This window comes from Ceratotherium simum, chromosome 8 (genome assembly GCF_057802395.1).
Source record: "Ceratotherium simum simum isolate JZ-2026a chromosome 8, ASM5780239v1, whole genome shotgun sequence".
Lineage (NCBI taxonomy): Eukaryota > Metazoa > Chordata > Mammalia > Perissodactyla > Rhinocerotidae > Ceratotherium > Ceratotherium simum.
Genome location: NC_141907.1, coordinates 4,290,847 through 4,311,883, shown reverse-complemented (window position 1 = coordinate 4,311,883; position 21,037 = coordinate 4,290,847). Strand labels below are relative to the sequence as shown.

General features: G+C 55.5%; 1 protein-coding gene across 2 annotated transcripts in view; it reads left to right on the top strand.

Annotated features, from left to right (window-relative positions):
- SORCS2 (sortilin related VPS10 domain containing receptor 2) overlaps positions 1–21,037 on the top strand; it is a 512,852-nt gene that overhangs the window by 414,415 nt on the left and 77,400 nt on the right. For both annotated transcript variants that reach the window (XM_087434882.1, XM_087434881.1), the window contains exons 4-5: positions 7,451–7,615; positions 20,311–20,384. In XM_087434882.1, the coding sequence (XP_087291008.1) occupies positions 7,451–7,615; positions 20,311–20,384 (239 nt within the window). The remainder of the gene's footprint in view (positions 1–7,450; positions 7,616–20,310; positions 20,385–21,037) is intronic.

Here is a 21,037-nt window from a genome sequence, read left to right as displayed (position 1 = left end):
AGAGCATCGTCAGAATGGCTAGGGGTGGGGGGGGGCGGGCGCCAGAGCCCCAGGGTTCAGTCCAGGCTCTCCCACTTGATTACCGCCAGCTTGCGACCTCGCCGGCCTCCTGTCTTCAACTGGCAAAGGGAACAGGGGTGCCGACAGTGCCTCCTCCTCTGCGCAGTGAGGAGTAAGGTCTCGGGAGTGGGGCCTCGTGTGGGGTGTGCTCTTGTGCGTGCTCGTTATTCCATTCTTGTCACTCGGGGCAGGGAGCAGAGGCCAGGGTCGGCCAGCGTGCTCAGAGTCGCACGGCCAGCAGGCACAGAGCTGAAAACCAGCGGGAGTTATAGCCTGAAGCAGCCCTCCACCTGGAGGGAGCACAGGACTGGCCAGGGCCTTGAGAAAATGCAGATTCTGATCCAGCAGGTCTGGGTGGGGCCAAGACGCTACATTTCTGACAGGCTCCAGCGATGCTGGTCCCAGAGTTTATTAGTTGAATAGCTTTGGAATGATCAGGGCCCTGCATTTGTGTTTTGTGCTGGGACCCTCAAATTGTGTAGCTGGTCCTGGGACTTAGCTTCAAATGGGCCAGCCATTAATCAGATGGATCTGTCAAATGGGTCACTGTAACGTGCTGCCTCCAGTTTTGAAACACCCAGCCTCACGGGCCCCCGGAACCGAGCGCAGGTACCATATGTTTCCCCCGGAATAGTAAGCAGTAAAAATACACCATTTAAAATAGTCTGGTTCCCAATTTGGGAGAACAATCTGCCAGCCTCCGCTTGGTGCGATGCTAATTGATTTGTTTTCTTTGCTCCAATAATCCTTTCCTTGTCAGCGCTTTTCTGTGCCCCCATCTTTCCTGGCTCACTCATCCCACTCGGAGGCCAAAAATAGCCTATGATCCGGATTGCTGGGCCCCTGGCCAGAATCGCTTCCTCGGGTTCTTTCTCATACCAACTCGGTGCCACCGTCAGCAGGGCCTTGGCCCTAAACGAGCCGAGGGCCGTGATGGAGAAGCAACCCCTGTACCCAATGACCATTTATTGGGAACATGGCACCTACTCGGTGCCAGGCCCTTTGCTCCAGCTAGAGATATGGCAATCACCAAGACATGGGCCCTGCCAGGCTGCCCAGCCCCCTGGCCTGGATAGAAAGGCAGACTCACAAAGAGAATACTAGGGAACGTTGGCCTGGAGCAGATGAACGCACGAGATGCTGGGGAAGGGGCAGAGGAGGTACTAGAGTAACTGTTGGAGGAGGTGTATCATGAAGGGCTTCCTGGAGGAAGTAACCTTTGAAGTGAGCTTTGGTGGATGAATGAGGAGGTGTTTGACAAGAAGATAACACGGGGAAGGGTGTCCCACCATAAAAACAGGATAAACTCGTGCTGGGGGCACCTGCAAAGCAGGGATGCCAAAAATAGATGAGCAACATTCAGCTTGTTGAAATTGTCCAGAAGTTTGGACTCAGAAAACTTGAAAGAAGCTATTTTAATTTTGTTACACATGGATTTTTTTGTCATTCTGAAATTTTAAAATTTGATTCTGAGTTACCAGTGGTGGGGCTGGGGGTCTCTTGGTCCCGCTGTGCATTCCAGCCAGAAGGAACAGTACACGCAAAGGCGGTCAGGATGGGAACGGTCTCTGCGAACTGGAGAAACACACCAGGAGTTCACGTGGCTGACGCCGGGAGCGTGGGGGTGGGAGAGTGAGGCTGGGGTGAGAGCTGGGGCAGGGACCCTCGTCTGTCTGCGTGCCTTTGTCGTGCTGTCCTCTCTGCCTGAAACACCCTCCCCCTGGTCTGCCAATCACATTTCCATCCATTCTTCAAGGCTCCTCTGGGTGTTACCTCTTCCAGGAAGCCCTCCTTCTTGCCCTCAGACCTGCCTGCACCTGGATGCTGTTTTCCCTTTGCTCGGCTCCCACAAAGCCCTGTGCATACCTAAATCCTTGCTTGACCTGTGGTTTTTGCAACTGTGGAAGAGTGAAGAATGAACGAATGAATGAGCTTTCCTTGATTTGTGAAAGTGAGTGGTGAAGAGGAGTAAGGGAATGAGATTTTTTTTTATGACTTCTGCTTTTTAGGCCATTTAAATATCCCCAGGACTGTTTTCCTCCCAAAGGAGAAAAGCAAACAATTCCCTTAGGAGTCATAAACTGAGATGGAATTGCTCGCTCGTTCATGCGTGCACGCATGCACTTGTGTATCCGTCGGGTGTGGATTAAGTGACAGCTCCGTGTCGGGCCTGTGCTAGACGCCGGAGCTACAAAGGAGGGAGGTCATTGTCCTGGCTCAGGGGCACAGTCTAATGAAGAGGCAGATAAGTAAATAGCTGCATTGTAAGAACGCTTTGAGAAATGCGACATGAGAAAAGCTCCTTAATGAGGGAAATTCGGGCTTCTTTGGTGGAATGGCTCCGACGGAGCTAGGTGTGTGGTCTCCGCTCTCAGGATGGGGCACAGAGCCTGGCCCCGCAGTGGTGAGTGGACATTGAGTGAACAGTGCTGTGTCCAGTGAGATGTGGAAGAAATCTTGGTGCCCTGTTGCGTTTTTCCTGATTATCAGAGGAAGCCAGGTGCAGTGTAGAACATTTAGGAGTAGAAGGACGGTGCGCTTATGTCAAGGAGATACAGGAGCCAAAAAGAGCTTTCCATAGTCAGAGCTGGAGCAATTTGGGCACAAAATAGCAAAATGGTATTGAATTACAATTCAAAGCATAAAATGAATATTCATGAGTTCATAGTGCTGTAAATAAATGATTGAACAAGTAAATAACTGAGGAAGAAGAGACAAATCTCCTGTGTGGAAGAATTCCACATAATGTAGGTGGACAGTCCACCCTCCAGGAGGGGAGCAGCCCTCCCTACTCCCCAGAGGTGGGCTGTGCGCTGTGACTTCCTCCCAAAGGGACAGATGGAAGCCAGGAGAAAAGAAGGAACATTACAGTGGAGAATCCTGGGCAGCACGAACCGGCTAGCAAGAGTGGCATCAGCAGTGACAGGTCGTGTCCCCGGGTATGCTGCGATGAGGATGGCACTTCACCACTGTGCTCTGCCTCCCGAAAACCATAACCAGCCCCAGTATCATGTGAGAAAACCATCAGACAAACCGAAATGGAGAGGCAACCTACAAAGTACCTGACTGGTCCTCAAAACTGCCAGGGTCGTGAAAACCAGGGAGAGTCTGAGAAACCGTCCCAGCCCGGAGGAGCCTAAGGACACGTGACAACTGAATGTCACGTGGGGTGCTGGATGGGAACCAGGGACAGAAAAAGGACAGTAGTGGAAAAACTGTGAAATCCGAACAAAGTGTGGAGTTTAGATGATACCAATGAGCCCACGTTGGTTCCTTGGTTGTGACAAATGGACGATGCTCGTGTAAGACGTTAGTCACAGAGGAGACGGTGTATGATGTGTGGCGCTCTCTGCAACCTTTCTGAAAATCTAAAACTATTCTACAATAGAAGGTTTATTTAAAATAAAAAAATGTTTATTCTAACCCCATCACTTAAAACCAACCGCAATTAACGTCCTCCTGGGTTTCCTTCCGTTCTCCTTTTTTATTGAGGTATAATTGACATATAACATTATATTAGTTTCAGTTGCACAACATAATGATTTAATATTTGTGTATATTGTGAAATGATCACCCAATAAGTCTAGTGAACATCTGTCACCACACATAGTTACAAATATTTTGTTCTTGTGATAAGAACTTTTGGAATTTACTCTCTTAGCAAGTTTCACATATACAATACGGTACTATTAACAGTAGTCACCATGCTGTACATGACATCCCAGGACTTATTTATTTTATAACTGGACGTTTGTACTTTTTGACAACCTTCACCCATTTTGCCCACCCTCCACCCCCCACCCAATCTGTTCTCAGTATCTACGAGCTCAGTTTTTTTTTTCCTCTCTTTTAGATTCCACATGTAAGTGAGATCATACAGCATTTGTCTTTCTGTCTGACTTATTTCACTTAGCATAATGCCCATAAGTTCCATCTGTGTTGTTGCAAATGGCAGGATTTCATTCTTTTTTTATGGCTGAATAATAATCCTTCCATTCTTATTTCTACACATTTTCCACTGACAAAATTACACTTACTTACTTTCATACACTTCCCGTTGGCAAAATTATAATAGACTTCCTTTTTATAATATACTCGTCAATGTGAAATGCACAGAAATTATACTTGCATATAATTTTGCATTCTGCCTTATTTCACGAGCACATAAGCTCCCTTGTCATTAAATGTTCTCTATAAACATTTTTAGCCCCTAACCATTCTTCAGTTCCCTCCCATTTTTCCTCATATAAACCACACCATGAGGAACATCTCCGAGCATATCTCTGTCCGCCTTTCAAGGAGCAAAGTCACCGAGGACTCTGGCTGCATGAATGCCATGTTGGTCTCCTTCAGACGCTCGCTTTGCTGGGGAGAGAAGGGTTTTGTGCTAGAGGAGACTAGTTAACACACCCGGGGAGCTCATCAAGGTCTCCGTGGAGAGAAAGAAGCTCCCGGGTTATCGTTTGCCCACGTAAGACAGGAGATTAGTGCAGTTTATTGGTTTATGCTCCTTGTGCTTAACTGTCTTCTAGAGGAATGTCGGGGTTTGGGAGGCCATCGTGGTGGGACGTCCATGCACACGGGGTCTCATGGCCCCACGCCCTCCCCCGAGAAAGCTGGGCTCATCTTCAGCCAAGCCAGTCCCACCCCCGCCACGCCAGCTCCGGGCCCAGCTCCAACGCCCCGTCCTGCGTGGGTCACCCTGGAGTGCATGGCTAAGAGTGGCGCTCTGGAGTCACCCCCGGATCCAGACCCTGGCTCCATCCTGCATGGCATGTGACCTCAGCAGTTTGTCTCCCCTCTCCGTGCCTCAGTTTCCCCACTGTCAAGCAGAGGTAATAATGGCACAAGGAGAACTGCCTCATAGAGTTCTAAGGCGGACAACCTGTTCACACTCATATTACACTTCCATTGCAAGTTCCCTCGGTACCAGGCTCTATGTTATTGTCCCCATTTTACAGACAGGGAAACTGAGGCACAGAATGGTAAGTAGGCTTGTCTGAGCTCACACAGACACGGAATTTGAACTAGGTTATCTGGGAGACCGACTGTGTGCCCCTAGCCCCCTGGTCTACTAGCACATAGTGTCTGTTCATTCATTCATTCCCTCATTCCCTCATTCAACAAATGTGTGGAGCGCCCAGGCCCTGCAGAGATGGAGGTGGCGAGGGGGGACAGCAGCGAACTCCACACACGTGGCCCCTGGCCCAAGAGGGCCACAGTCCCTGGGGAAGAGACCACCTCCATGAAATGTGGTAGGTGTGTGATGGGCAAGTCCGGGTCCCCTGCACAAGGGGTCTCATGGCACAAGACCCCTCGTGCAGCCTTGAAGCAGAGACGACCCCCGGCCCAGGGGTGAGGGAGGCCCACCTGAGGGCATGAGGCTGAGATGGACCGGAGGGCACAGGTGGGGGAGAGGCTGCACGTGGTGTGGACCACACCAGCCGTGGCCGGGGCGCAAGCCGGAGGTAGGGCGGGAGGCCAGCCCAGGAAGGGCCTAGGGACCTGCCACGGAGGTCAGAGTCTCCTTGGGGCTGTGAGGAGCCCTGGAGCTTCCTCCAGGTGTGTGTGTCGGAAAGCCACCCCAGCTCCCTGTGTGGGGAATGGCCCTTCCGATGAGGTTGGAGGTGGGAGTCTGGAGCTCAGCCAGCCGAGGGGCCACCCGCGCTGCCCGGGGGTGAACCACGTGGCTCAGGGTCCATCGCGACCCGGATGCGGATGCTCCCTATCCCTCTCTCATCCATCCAGGCTGGCCTGCCCTCTCTGGCCACAAGGGAAGGGGGAGCCCTTTCGCACGCCCCTTCTCTCCACCTCTGAGGGTCCCTGTCATTCCGCTGTGTGGCAGCAGGGCCGCCCTGCTCTGACCCTGGGCTCGCCTTTCCTGACCTTTCTGTAGGATGGCGAGAAGCCCCAGCCCAGCAGGGCTTGTCCCCGTGTGCGCTCCGCCGTGAACAGGAAACCGGGTGAAGGCAGGTCCAGAAGGAGTGCAGGCCAACTTCCTGAGCATGATGGGGCCACAGTGCTGCCCGGGCCCGCAGGAGCTTCCTGACTCTCCCGGCGGGCCAAGCAGGCCCTGCGCGACTCCCAAGGGGCCTTTTGCGAAACGGATGTGCGTGGCGATGGGGTGGCAGAGCCGTCCCTCGTCTTCTCCGCCGTGCGCGGTCTGCCAATTTCAGAACAGAACGGAGCCCGGGGCCTCTCTTGACTGTCTGCGTCTCCAGGCATCTCTGATGCACTCCGGGGATGTTTGGTGTGTAACGGCGGACAGAGAGTCGAGGATGTCCCAGATCTGACCAAACCACCCAAGCCTCCAGCCAGATGGGCAGCAGCCTCCTGAGTGGCCCCTGCTCCTGCGCAGGCCCCCTAATGGCCAAGAGGATGGGTACTGTGAAAAGATGTCAGCTCACACCCCCTCCTCCAGCATCCCCAAAGGCCACCATGGCCCTCAACAAGAAGGTCCCCATTGTGCAGAGCTCTCGCCAGGTCCGTGTGAGTGTCAAAGGACCACAAACTAGATCACTTAAAACAGCAGAAATTTATTCCCTCACAGTTCTGGAGGCTGCAAGTCCAAAGTCGGGGTGTCGGCAGGGCGGGTGCCCTCTCCCGGCTGCTGGGGGCTCCAGCAATCCTCCACGCTCCTTGCCTTATCGACGTATCACCCCCACGTCTGTCTCTGCATGCTTATCGCCTTCTCTGTGTCTGTGTCTTCCCCTCCTCTGATAAGGACACCAGTCATTGGACGTAGGCCCACCCTAAATCCAGGATGATCACATCCTGAGATCGTGGACTTAATTACGTCTGCAAAGACCCTGTTTCCACGTGAGGTCACGTTCACAGGGACCAGGGATCAGGATGTGGACATATCTTTTGGGGCGACACCATTCAACCCACTACAATGCCCTATAAGGCCTCACAGAACCTGACCCTCTGCTACTTCTCCAGCCCCATCTTCCCCTTGGCTACTCCCTCCGAGTTCCCCACCCCGGGGCAAGATGTCCCCCGTCATACCCCACCCGGCTCAGCGCTCTCCTTCTGAAGGCAGCCCCACCCCACCCACCCCGTAGTCCTGCTTTCCTACCTTGGGGCTCCGGTCATTGTCTCTGAAAGAATGCTGTGGACACAGTTGTTGACTGCTGACTTGTCTCGTGTGCCCTACTGACGTACCCTCATTCACACAGAGACCTTGAACCCCGATTCACTGCTGGAGCCTCAGAGTCACGGGTGCCGGGCACTCGTGGATATCTGTGGAATGAGTGAATGAATGAATGAATGAATGACCCTGCTTGCCGCTGAGCCTTCGGCAGGCATGGGGTGGCCCAGCGGTTCCTGCTGTGCCCTCCCTGGTGTGCAGAGGGGGAGGCCTCATGTGCCCCCGGCTTCTGTGTTTCAGATCATCCTGGTGAGCTCCTCGCTCAGCGACCGGGACCGGAGCCTGTTCCTCAGCACAGACGAGGGCGCCACCTTCCAGAAGCAGCTCATCCCCTTCTCTGTGGAAACACTGACTTTCCACCCTGAGGAGGAGGACAAGGTCCTGGCCTATAGCAAGGAGAGCGAGGTGAGCAGGCCTTGGGCCGCGTCTGCGCCTGCGGGTCTGGGGTCCGGGCCTGCGGGGTCTGGGGTCTGGGTCTGTGGCGTCGGGGACTGTGGGGCTGCAGCCTGGGCCTGTGGAGTCGGGGTCCGGGCCTGTGGGGCTGGGGTCCGGGTCTGTGGGGTCCGGGCCTGTGGGGCTGCAGCCTGGGCCTGTGGAGTTGGGGTCCGGGTCTGTGGGGTCCGGGCCTGTGGGTCTGCAGCTTGGGCCTGTGGGGCCAGGGTCTGGGTCTGTGGGGTCCGGGCCTGTGGGGCTGCAGCTTGGGCCTGTGGGGCCTGGGTCTGGGCCTGTGGTGTCGGGGTCTGTGGGGCCAGGGTCTGGGCCTGTGGGGCTGGGGTCTGGGCCTGTGGGGTCAGGGTCTGTGGGGCTGGGGTTTGGGCCTGTGGGGCTAGGGTCTGGATCTGTTGGGTCAGTCTCTGGATCTGGGGGGCTGGCAGCTGCTCTTTTGAATGACGTCACAAAGAAATGACACCTTCTCAAAGCCCCGGAAGCCCTCAGCTGGCTGGGAGGAACCCCTCTGGGGCTGGGGGCACTGGACACCGCAATTGCCTTCTCCCTGAGGCCTGCATGGTCGAGAGCCAGTCATCGGGAGCACACTGGCTTTGCCACGTTGTGTGAGAACTGAGTGGGACAGAGGTGAGAGGTGCACGTGCACGAACAGGCCCTTGAGACGAGATCAACAGATAGTAGATAACTATTATGATTGTTCCTCTCTGCCTCCCCACTCCAAACACCAGCCACACAAGCCTTCTTCCACTTCTGGAACATTCCACACCCCCTCTCACGCCAGGCCTTACCAGTCCTTTCCCTCAGCCTGGAGTGCTCTTCCCCTTCACCAAGAGGAGTGAATCGTCCTTCAGACCCCAAATCAGGTCCCCTCCTGCAGGGGCTGTGTCCACCAGGGCCCCCACAGGAACCCGAGGGCACCTTCATGGGGGAAGGAGGAGAGTGTAGTAATGGAGGGCTCTGTCCAGGGCCAGCGTGGGGTAGGAGAGACGCCGGGGCTGGCATGGGCAGGGAGCCGGCCCCACCCCAGGTCCTGAGAGCTGAGGAGGGAGAGTGCCCGAGGGGCAGGAAAGGGCCCAGAAGGAGACGCGGCCACAGTAGCTGTGGGAAAGGCCTGTATTTGGTTCCTGCAGCCACTGAAACAAATGACGACAGACCTGATAGCTTAGAACAACAGAAATTTATTCTCTCACGGTTTTGGAGACCAGAAGTCCAAAGTCAGTTTCACTGAGCCAAAATCAAGGAAGTTACCGGGCCGCGCTGCCTCTGGAGGCGCTGGGGAGGTCCGCTCCTCGCCTGTCCCGGCTTCTGGCATTCTGCGGCTGGTGAATGAATCACCCCAGTCTTCAGAGGCAGCGTCTTCAACTGTCTCTGCTCCGTCTTCACACAGTCGTGTGTGTGTGCATGGAGGGGGGCGGGGGGGTATGTGGGGGAGGGTGTGGGTGTGCGTGTGTGGGTGTGGGTCTGAAATCTCCCTCTGCCCCACCCAGATAATCCAGGGTAATTTTCCCATCTAAAGATCTTCAGTGAATCATATCTGCAAAGTCCTTTTTTGCTCCATAAAGTCACATTCACAGGTTCCCAGGATTAGGACGTGGATATATATTGGGGGGCCATTTTTCAGCCCACCACCTTGCCCAGTAGGAGGCATGGCCCCCATAGTCGTAGGAAAGGGCCCAGGAGGAGGCCTGGCCCTGAACGGTGTGACTCAGCCCCTGCCCAGCTGTGGTTAGTCAGTGGGAGAACAGGACTGCCCTCCGGTCTTCTGCTGGTGCCTCCGTGGGCCAAATCCAGTCAGAAGCCAGAGAGAAGGAGCCTGTGGATGCCGTCTACACGGGCCAGCCCCCAGGGCAGAGAAGGGTGGAATAGGGCAGAGCGTGGGTCTAGAGGCAGGTGTAAGCTGACCAGATCAGGAGCCTTCCTCTGCCATCCCTGGCCTGTTTGGGCCCCACTGTTCCACACGCCTCCAGATTCTAGTGCCTTTCTTTTACAAGACTGATCACAATGTGTAATTATATATTTGTGCTATTATTTGATTATTATCTGTACCCTACACACATACTTGTGGTAAGCTCCTTAAGGGCAGGGTCTATGCCTGTATTTTTCACCATTTTATCTCAAGTTCCTGGCTGGAAATATTTGTTGGATGCATGAATTGAGGATGGTTGGATGGATGGATGATGGATGGATAGATGGGTGGATGGATGGATGCATGGATGAATGAATGGATGCATGGGTGGGAGGTGGATGGGTGCTGGAGATGGACTGATGGCAGTTGGGTGAATGAATGAGTGAATGAATGAATAATGAATTTCTACCAATAGGGATCACCCAGATGAGGGAGTTCCAAATGGAGACTCCTGGCTGGCCTGAGCCAGGGGTCTCTATAGCACCTGACCTCCTTGCTGGTCCTCACTTCAGCCTGTCCACTCTGACTGGAATACATCACATCCGCACACACACCACTGGCCAAAGCAAGTCACTGCCAAGGTCTGGTCCGCACTGACTGAGGATGTCCCTGCAATTCCCTGGCCTCATGGGCTGCCTCTCAGCTCCCGGCGCCTTCCTTTGGGACAGCATGTGCTTCTGGGTATTAATAGCACTACTTAGCCTTCCATGTAATTAGACTAAAGCACAATCACAGAGACTTATTTTCCTGCAGAAATTGACTACATTGCAATTGCTCTTTAATTTATGGTGCCCTGAAAAATTAATGGAGCTGAAATCTCAGTTATTTTCCTTGGTTCTCTTCTGTGACTATTGGGAAAGAAAAAGAAGAGAGAAAAGGCTTAGTTGTGGTTGTAACAGGAATGAGGAATTTGAGGAAATTAATAACAATGACGGGAGGCCTTTAGTTTTTTAGGGCTTTATTGTTTTCAAAGCTCTCTAACTGGCGAGGAGCAGGATGAGGTGGTGGAACGACACTGGCTTTTGATTCCAGCAGACCCGGTGTAGTAGGCAGGCGTCTGCTGCTATAGTGCTGAGTAACACACAGCCCCAGCCCTCAGTGGCTCACAGTGACAACATTATTTCTTGTTCCTGGTCTGTGAGTTGGCTGGGGCTCTGCTGAGATTGGCCAGACGTGTCTCCTGGCTCCTGGTAGGGTTCAGGTCTCCACATGTCTCCTATTCTGGAACCATGTGTTACTGGGAACATGCTATTCCCGTGATGGAGGGCGGAGGCTCCGGGGGGCAGAGGAAGCCACACAGGCAGCTGTGGCATGTCCGCTTTGACCTGGAAATATGTTGCATCCCCGCACATGCCATTGGCCACAGCGAGTCACGTGCCAGCCCCAGAGTTGGCGGGGTGGGAGTAAATATTCGCCCCCAGGACTAGCAGATCTGCACAAAACCAATGCCCTCCTCTCTTTTCCTCCCAGATGCCTGCCCCTTCCTCTAGCAAACAAACCACCCCCACAAGACTGCCCTGTCCCTACTCTCAGTCCCCTCCCTTGTGGTGTCATTATAATTCGGGGTGCTCTGAGGACCTTATGTGGATCCTGGACAGCCCTCCTTGGTGCAGGCCTAACGTAGTGGCTTTGTTTCAAGGCTCAGAGAAGCGCAGTGGGCTCCTGGGATCACAGGATGTGAGGGCCGGCAGTACCTTCCCATGCCAGCTTGCTGGGGACCACCAGCACGAAATTGACTGACCTGCCTCCCTGTGCTTGAACCTCGGACCTGCTCACACGCAGAGCCCTGGCACTTCCCTCTAAAACATCGAGACATCCACTGTTATGTTTCGTTCTGCCCCCATCAAGAACCTCCTCTGCTTCCCAGCTCTGTGGGAAATTGATCTGAGCCTGGGACTGCCTACCAGAAATTTAGAAAGGGCAAAAATACACCTTGGGTGGCCAATCAAGAAAGCCTTCCTGGAGGAGGAGGTTTGAACAGGGGCTTAGAAAGGAGCAGGATGTACATTTACTTTTTAATACAACTTCAGAACAACAAAGATGACCGCACAAGAAAAGGAAATGCACCCCTAAAATCCTCCAGCCTAAGTAGAACTGTGATTGCATGTATCCACGCTGAAGGGAAGGAAGAGTGCTGTCTGGGCAGCGGGGGTGGGGGTGGGATGGGCAAGCGTTCTCATAGGAGGGGCGAGCAGAGGTGTGGCCATCATGGTGGGTGCGGTGAGTGTGAGTGGGCAGGTGAGCTGCCCACGGGGCTACAAGCTTCAGCACCCCGTTTTCGCTCTCTGACCTCAGACTTCAGAAGTGGGAGGAAGCTGGGCTTGTCTGAGCAACAGAACAGTTTTGTGAGTGATGAGAATCTTAGACTCCGGTATGAGTTCCTTCTTGCTCTGACCATTTGAGTCTGACAGTCAGGGCAGGAGCAAGACACTACTCTGGATATTTAGAGCAAAAAAGGACTTACCGGGGGTTGGGTGTTCTCTAAACTGCTGGGGGAGCTGGGAGAGGGGGCTTCAGGTCGGGCCCCCAAGGATCCTCCCAGAAGCCTGTGGAGCTGGCCCACCCGGGGAGCTTCTACCTCTGCCCGTGAGGAAGGTGGGGGGCCGGGACCCCCACTGGGCTTACCAAGGTCAAGAACACACGGCTGATGTCAAGGTCCAGGCCTCTGAAATCGCCCCAGTCCACACTGCCCGGTAATGCCCCCAGAGCCGCCACTGGATGCTGGACTGCGGAGTCCAGCTGCTGCCTCCACCACAACCCCTGCTCCACCGTCCAGAGCTAGAGGACAGGTGCTGGAGCAAGTCCCCGTGACCTGCTGGCCAGCAAAGACAGCCCAAGGTGGCAGGGAAATGTCTCCATGTCCCTTTTGCCTTCCCAGCCTTCCATGAGGGCGTCTGTCTGCCCCAGAGCTCTAGCTGCAAGGGAGTCTGAGCAATGTGGAGTTCACTTCCCGCCTCTGCAGTACGACCAGGCTCTGCAGTGAGGGAGGGAAGGGTGCTGAGTGCCAACCACCACACCCGACATGTCCCGGAAACCCCGGGCGGAATTGCAGTGCCTCTAATAACTGTGTAGACCTATGGGCACGTGCTTCCGTGAGTGCCCCTTCCCTCTGCCCTCGTCCTGCTCCTTCGCCTTTCCTTCTCCCTCACTCTGACTCTGATCATTTTCTCCTCGTGTCAGAGCAGCACGTGTGTCCTGGTTCACCGCCTCCACTCCTTTCTCGGACGAGCGAGCCTGAATCAATCACCCTTCCACAGGACACTGCTGTGCAGGTTTCAGCTGCGGGAACTGGGAGGCCCCTGCTGTGTTTGTTCTTGTTTATTTGCTGGTATTTGTCTTTTATCAAGCAGAAATGTTCTATTTCTGCAGCAATCGATGGTGCATTATAAAATCCCCTCCCCTGAGAGCAAATTGGAAAGGCTCCATAAAATCCTGGGGCAGGCGTCATAAATGCCCGTGCATCGGCAGTGATGGCAGTGTTAATGCCATACATCAATGCGGAGGTTTTATTACCTGGCTCCCCGAGACTGACGGCTACAGACTCATTTTTTATTCACTTACTGCCTGAGGATATGAGCAGTGCTCTCCCGATTCACAGATGGGTAAATTGAGGCATGAAGTGGCAGGGGACCTGGCCTGGTCACTCTGATGGCCCAGAGAAAGGACTAGAGGTGACCAGTTATCCTTCCTGGGAGGGATTCCTCAGCCACTGGTACCTTACACTCAGGTCTACGAGATGGGACTTGCTGCTGTAATCGAACACCGTGTGACCTTGAGCAACTTACTTAACCTCTCTGAGCTTCAGGTCTTTCATGTGTAAAGAGGAAATTACCCATCTCATGGGGGGGTGGTGTCAAATGAAGTAGCGTTTGACAAGCTCTTAGCTCAGTGCCTGGCTCCATGGAAGGCCACAGCTGCTGCCGGGCTCTCCCATTGAGGCCCTAACGGAAATTCAGTCGAGCCAGTCGCTCAATCCACACATATCTATGGAGAACCTGCTATGGTCCAGGCACGACTCCACATGCTTATAAGACAGATGAGTTCCTTGCCCTCCTGAAGCGTATGTTCTAGGGGATGAAAACTTTCCCCAAAGCCCTTTTGTAAAAATTAAAGGGGATAATTTCTTATCACATACCCTAGAGCAGGTGTCAACAGACAATGGCCACCACCTGTTTTTTGAATAAAGTTTTATTGGCACACAACCACGCCCATTTGTTTGTGAGTTGTCTCTGGCTACTTTCCTGCTCCGAAGGCAGAGATGAGCAGTTTCAGCAGAGACTGCATGGCCCACAAAGCTGAAAATATTTACTAGCGGGCCTTTTACAAAGTTTGCCAGCCCCTGCCCTCACGTCAAATTTGTTCATTCAGCGTGCCCAGCAGCGACGGGTCCCGGGCCAGGCTTGGTGACAGAGAGGTAAGGAAGGCAGGGTGTGTGCATGAGCAGCACGTGCTTTGCAGGGAAGCGGGAAATAAAACTCCCAAGACATGGAAGCAACAAAGCAAACAGCTAGATGTCTCAGAGTGGCGTGAGCTCGTCTCTTGGCGAGTGCAAGGCTGTGGGTCGGGAAAAGCTCCCAATGAGTTGAGCTCGGCCTGGGCTGGGAGGACATCAGAGGTGCAGGTGGTGGAAGGTGCTTCTGTTATGGGCTGACTTACATCCCCCAAATCCATATGTTGAAGTCCTAACCCCCATACCTCAGAATGGGGCCATATTTGGAGACGGGTCTTTAAAGAGATAGTTTAAGGTAAAATGAGGTCATGTGGTTGGGCCCTGATCCAATCTAACTGGAGTCCTTGTAAGAAGAGGAGATTAAGACACAGACGTGCACAGAGGGACGACCACGTGAGGACATAGACAGAAGATGGAATCAACTTAAAAAGCAAATTTTCCTGTTATTTTATCCTCAAAATGAGTTTGTTCAGGACTAGCCAAAGGAATTGCAATTCAGGATGTGCATGCTGTGGCAAACCATAGGCAAATCCAGAGAACAAAGGACGGGAGCTGCTTTTATAGAGAAAAAGGGGGAGTAGGGAGGGGCTGTTCTAAAGAAAGTCCATTGGGGGAAAGTGACAGTTCAGGGCGGCAACAGCTTCTCATTGGCTGGGCTGCAGTGTTTCTCATTGGCTGAGCTGCGGCATTTCTCATTGACTGAGCTGTAGCATTTCTCATTGGCTGAGCTGCGGCATTTCTCATTGACTGAGCTGTAGCATTTCTCATTGGCTGAGCTGCGGCATTTCTCATTAGCTGAGCTGTAGCATTTCTCATTGGCTGAGCTGCGGCATTTCTCATTGGCTGAGCTGTGGCGTTTCTATTGGCTGGGCTGTTGCCAGGTGGGAGAGAAATCTTCCTTCAGTAGTAAAGTGGTTTGAGACACAAGTGCAGGTCTCTTCCTGGTTGGTGTAGTTGACAGTGTGTGATAGGGCATGAGAGCTCCCCCTACGGGCCTCCCCACTCCAGTTTAGTTAAGGTTTCTTTTATTAATTTCCACAACGGCCATCTGCAGGCAAAGGGGAGAGGCTGCAGAAGGAACCAACCCTGCCCACACCTTGATCTCAGACTTCCAGCCTCCAGGACTCGGAAGAAATAAGTTGCTGTTGTTTAAGCCGCTATCTGAGGAACTTTGTTATGGTGGCCCTGGCCAGCTGCTACACTGTCCCGTCAGAGAGAAGAGCTGGAACAAAAGCCTAGGGTGGGGTGTGATCACTTTTGGGGGTGGGGTGCTTCCTTTCAGTGGAACGTGTGACTTACACTCCACCATAGGGAGGGTCGGTGGGGAGGGGACCCGGGGCAACCACTCGACACCTTGAGTGTCAGGCTGGGAGACTGGACTCACCTGCAGAGATGTAGACTCGGGTAGTGAGGCTGCCCTGAAAGACAGGAGTTGGCCGGGTGGCGGGGGAGAGGAGGAGGGCTGTTCCAGCAGAGGGAACAGCATGTGCAAAGGCCCAGAGGCAAGAGAGAGAAAAAAAGTGGTTTTAGAAAACAGCAAATAGTGGAACGTAGCTGGAGCCTGGGGCATGAGGGAGCTGGAGAAGGGGCACCCATTCTAAGTGGATACGGTTTGGGGAGCCCTGGAGGGGTTCAGCTGGGGCAGGGCCTGGCGCTGGGTGGCAGACGGACTGAATAAGATGCAGACTCTCCACCTCTTAGAACAAGAAAGCCCAGCAGTCGTGGCTGTTTTCTCCACGCAGGTGAGAGCAAGGAGAGTGGCTTAGCAAAGAAAACTCCCGAGTTTAAGAAAATGGGACACTGATTTCACTATCATCACCAGAGTCACAAAGTATCAAGTCAGACAACCATTCAGAATGACTTTCTTTCTAGAGGCTTCCGGTGAGTTTTACGGGTGGGAACAGCCATCCTGAAGTGGGGCATCTTCTCACAAGACACCACGGTCAGGAGAACATGTGTTGGAGGAGGGCTCACTGTGCAGGGGTTATTGTGTCTGCTTCTCTGCAGCTGCAGGAGGAGGGAGGAGACGTCTGACTGAAATTTCCCTCCAAGGCAGTCGGGGGTCTGTAGTTTCCAAGGCTGAGCACTGGGGTGCTGTTTGTTGTTGGCAAGGGGAAAGGAGGCTGTGACCCAGCAGAGTTATCACGTGGGAGGGGGCGGACTGAACAGGGGCGCCAGCCCACGAGGGCGCATCACCCTGCGCATCTGCAGCCCGGTCTTCGCCGTCTCTGAGGCAGCTCTCCGTCTAGGATGACAGCCGGCATGACGCTCGGCCCTGGGGACTTCAGATCTCCCCTTTCAGCACGCTCCCTGCCTGTCTGAACGGGCACGAAAGAGTCCCTAGTGGGTGTGTTGTGTGAGCCTCCTGCTCCGGTAGGGCTCAGCAGGCTTTTCAGTATTTTTGACATCACTACAACATCTGTATGGTGTCTCAGCTCTAAATCCCCGAGGACGGCCCAGCCTGTGTGACAGGATCCAGCAGGCCAGTGCGTGGAATGCTTCATGGGTGCCAAGGATCCCTCAAACCCCCGTGGCCTGCCCTGCTCTCAGGGACGGAGTGCAGAGTGGCCCCATAAACCCACCCACTGAGAGGGGGAGCTGGCAAAAAACCCACAAAGTAACACGAATGAAAGATGAACTGGGACATGGATCATAGGATTTATAGAACTGCCCACCCCCGCCTCTCATGTCCCTGTGTGCTCGTCCCCTGAGAGTCGGGAGTGGAATGTATGGGGTGCAAAGGAGCACACAGCCAACGGACACAACAATGAGAGGGAGGAGCGGAGACGGCCCCATGTTCTAGGACGGGAAGGGAGTGTGCGCTGTGCACGTGCCATGTGTCCGTCGCTCACCTGACCTCTGATGCCGTGATCCCGCTGATCCCCTGACCTTCTGGCGGATGGTCACCCCATTCTACAGCTGAGGAAAACTGAGGCTCGCTGCAAAGAGAGCAGGGGTTTGAACCCAGGTCCGCTGGCCCCGCAGTCGGAAGCCGTGGTCCTGGGTGTCCTAGTATCACTGTTGGGGAATTGCCTGGCCACTCTGGAGAGAGGAGGCCACCAGACTGCCTCCACAGGGCACCACTCCACCGTCCCACTCACCTCCCCGCGAACAGAGCAGATGGGACCACCCGTGAGCGAAGCTGTCACCACCCTGCTTAAAATCTTCCCTGAGCCCCCAGCCCTGAGAGAGGAGGTCACAGGTCTGCCCATCCTCCAGTGTCCCATTCTCCAGTGTCTGGCAGTGACGCTGGCCTTCACGCTGCCTGAGGCCCAGCCCCCGGGGCCGGAACTGCTGTTGGCTGAGCGCCCCCACACCTCCTGCTTTCGGGCCCGTGCTAAGGGGCTCCCTCCCCTGGGACGGCCTGTGCCTTCCTCTGCCTGCAGGCGTCCCTGTGACCCTCAGAGGGTGGTCTGATGCCAGGCAACAGGCGGTGTCCAATGAGGAATCAAGAACTCTCCAGAAATCTCATGAGGGCCTGTAACCGAGGGAATTGCTCACAGTGGCACTGGAAGGCCTGCAGGACCAGGAAGGCAGGTTTACCCAGGAGCAGAGGCTGCAGATGCCACTGCCACCTCCAGGCTGCAGGGAGGGGAGGCACCACTGCGCCCCAGGCTGCAGGGAGGGGAGGCACCACTGCGCCCCAGGCTGCAGGGAGGGGAGGCACCACTGCGCCCCAGGCTGGAGGGAGGGGAGGCACCACTGCGCCCCTAGGCTGGAGGGGAGAGAGGGGTGGCCTCTGAGAGCCCCCATGGCTGAGCTGTGAAGCCACTGCTCTGGAGCTGAATTCCCAGAGCAGGCCCCCAGGGACGCTCCCTTGTTGGCCACTGTGGACATTGCTAGAGAGGCCTCCAAAGGTGGAGCGGGGGGTAAGGGCTTCTTCCCTCCTCTGCTTCCCGGTGTCTGTGTGTGCCCCTCAGGGCAGGACCGCCAGGCGCTGCTGGAGGAGAGGCTGGGAGTGCACCCCACAGCTCCCGCTTACCCTCAGGCCCGCCCAGTAGATTGGAGGGCTTGGGGGAGTGAGTGAGAGTGTGTGTTTGTGCGTATGTGTGGGTGCAGGTGTGTCTGTGTGTGTCTCTGTATGTGATGCCTATGTGTGATTGTGTCTCTGTGTTTGTGTGTGTTCACATGTGCGTGAACTTTTGTCTGTGTAAGCATGTGTGTGTGCACATCTGTGTCTGCTTGTGTTTCTCTGTGTCATCTGTGTGTTTCTCCATGTGTGCATGAGAGTATGTGTGCATACACAGGTATCTGTGTGTGTCTGTATGCACATGTGGGTCTGTGTGTGTCTGTCTCCCTGTGTGCATGGGTGTACACACATGTCTCTGTGTGTGCATGTCTCTGCGCACGTGTATGCGTGGTATGAATGTGCGCACACATGTATCCGTGTGTGCATTGCGTGTGTGTGTGTGTGTGTGTGTGTGAAGCCTCCTCTGGCTCCCGGGGCCCAGGCACCAGCCCTCCCCTGCTCTCAGCGTGTGGTGGATGTCTGTGCTCACGCGCAGTCCTTTGCTCTCAGGTCCACGCTTGCTCCTCTCAGACGTGAGCTTGCGGACAGGAGGCCGGGTCAGGCTCGCCCCCGGGGCTCCCTTCCTGCTGGCAGCTCAGGAAGCATGGCCAGGCCGTGGGAGGCGCAGCCCATCTCTCGTGGCCCTCAGCCTCAGCTTCTCCTGGCCCGGGCGCTCCTGTGTCCAGCGACCTTAGCGTCCAGCCTCCTCTTGGCCTCCAGTGTGTGGCGGCTGCTGAGGAGATGGGTCCTGGACGGCGTCGGGCTGTGATCGGGGAGGCTGCACGCACAGTGCTGCCGCCTCGCGTACTCAGGCCGACTCCCTGAGCCTCGGTTTTCTCGTATGAGAAGCGGAGCTCTTGGGTCCCCAGCACGGCGGGGGCTGGTGCAGCACGGACATGGCTGCCCCTCCCCACCCACCCGTCCTGCGGTCCCCGGAGAGCTGCCTCCCCCCACCAGGACGGATCTCACCTCCCTCTCAGAACTGTCTCATCCGCTGCAGTCTGATCAGGACCCTCCCACGGGCAGCAGAGGGAGAGGAGCAGCTTTGGGTCTGGCCCCGTGGTGCCTGCACCTTCCACTTGGCATTTCTCTGTTTGCTGAAGGCACCATTCCCACCCGGGATCCCCAGGCCAGAGCCTCCCCTGCCCCTCCTCCCAGGGCCTGTCCAGCTCCCTAAATGGGCCTCTCCTGCAGCCCTTTCCTCCTCTCCACGAGCCTGCTGCCCCTGGCTGGACAGCGTCTGGCTGTGATCGGGGAGGCTGCACACACAGCGCTGCCCCGCTGCCTCCACTGCATGGCACTGGCCTCAGCCCTCCCGAGCACCTCATCTTATCCAGCCCTGGCCTGGTGGTCTCAGGCAGGGCCAGCTGTGTCCTTTGCAGGGTCCAGTGCAGAACGAGAAATGTTCAAAAACCAAGACAAGCCCTTTTTCTTTCTTCAGCAGTCTCCGTCTCGACCTGTCATGTGTTTTCTATGAGCCATTTAACGTCACGCTCCCTTGCGTACAGAGACCCTCGTGGGGCGAGTACAGACCCTGCCAGGCCCAGGGGCCCTGCCTCCTGACTCAGTGCGCAGGGCGCCCAACCCTGACCCTCCTGGCCTGGGCTCCGCTGGGGGTGGAGGATGCAGCCGTCGCAGGGTGCAGACAAGGGCACGGGCGGGCAGCCCAGAGTCTGTCCTGGGAGGCGGCAGGAGGCAGGACCACACAGGAACCCAGGCACCAAGCCCCACACAAGCTCATTGTTCCATCAGGCTTCATGTACAAAACTCAGATTCAAAGATAAAGTTATTAGGAAATTCAAGTCAGCTACAGGCCGCAGAGCATTTAAACCCCAAGCTCGGGGCCCTGGTGAGCACAGGCCCCCTGCTACTGCGGTGATCACAGACCCGCAAGGCTGCCTGGTTTTCAGGCCCCAACCAGCCTGCACGGAGGGGACGCTGCTGGTTCCTGCACTGACCCTCTTGCACATTTCCAGCCCTTTGCAGACTCCTCCTCTGGGAAGGCTCCCTGGGTTTCTCCTCGGAGAACCTCATGCCTGGCTCCTACCCCCTGGCCTGGGGTTGGGAATGGCTCTTTATGGAGCCCCAACGCCTGACCTTCAGCCTCTTGGGGGCTGGTCTGTACCCCGTGTGAGCGCAGGGCCTGCCACCAGCAGGTCCTCAGCCAGGGCTGGACGAGACTGCCTTTCCCTGGGCATCCGTCACGGAGGAGCGATCGCCGTCTCTGGGAAAAGGCTCCTTCCTCACGTTGTGACCAGACTTTTGTTTCTCTTCTTTTTGCCCTAAAGCTCTATGTGTCATCTGACCTGGGGAAGAAGTGGACACTTCTGCAGGAGCGAGTGACCAAAGACCACGTGTTCTGGTGAGAGTACACCCCTGGGGACTGAGGGCCCCTCAGCCCCCACCCAGCTCGGGGCTCCCCGCCCTCTCCTGCTCTGACCCTGCCCTCCACCTCCTCATCCCATGGGGACCTCTGAAGGTGCCTCTCTGCTCTGCTGGGGCGAGGGAGGAAACGGTTGAGAGTCCAGGCCACGGGTGCACACAGGAGCCAGCTGTGCAGCTTCACACACTTGACAGCCCCTCTCTGAGCCTGTTTCCTCCCTAGTAGGAAGAGATGCTAATGTACATAAAGCTGGCACAGTGCCCAGCGCATAGTAGGTCCACCGCCCCTCCCTTTTGTCCTCCCCCATGCCCCTCTCTCCTCCTCTACCCCTCCGGCCCCTCCTCCTGCCCCAGGTCGTGACTTGGCCCCTGATAACTGCCCCGTGGTGCAGCCTCCTCTGCCCCACAGCTTCCTAGGCCTCTGCCCACCTCAGCCCTGTCTCCTGCCCCATTCGATGCCTGGGCTCCCCTCCCACAGCCTGCGGGTCATCCTGCTTGGCCCGTTTGGTTCAATGAGTGGAGTAGGTTTGGGAACATGCCCCCGACGTGCCATGCAGGGAAAGGAGGAAATGCCCGGGGGCTCAGGTGCGGGCAGCTGGCAAGCTGGGGACCCGCGTTCAGGCAGCTGGCCCT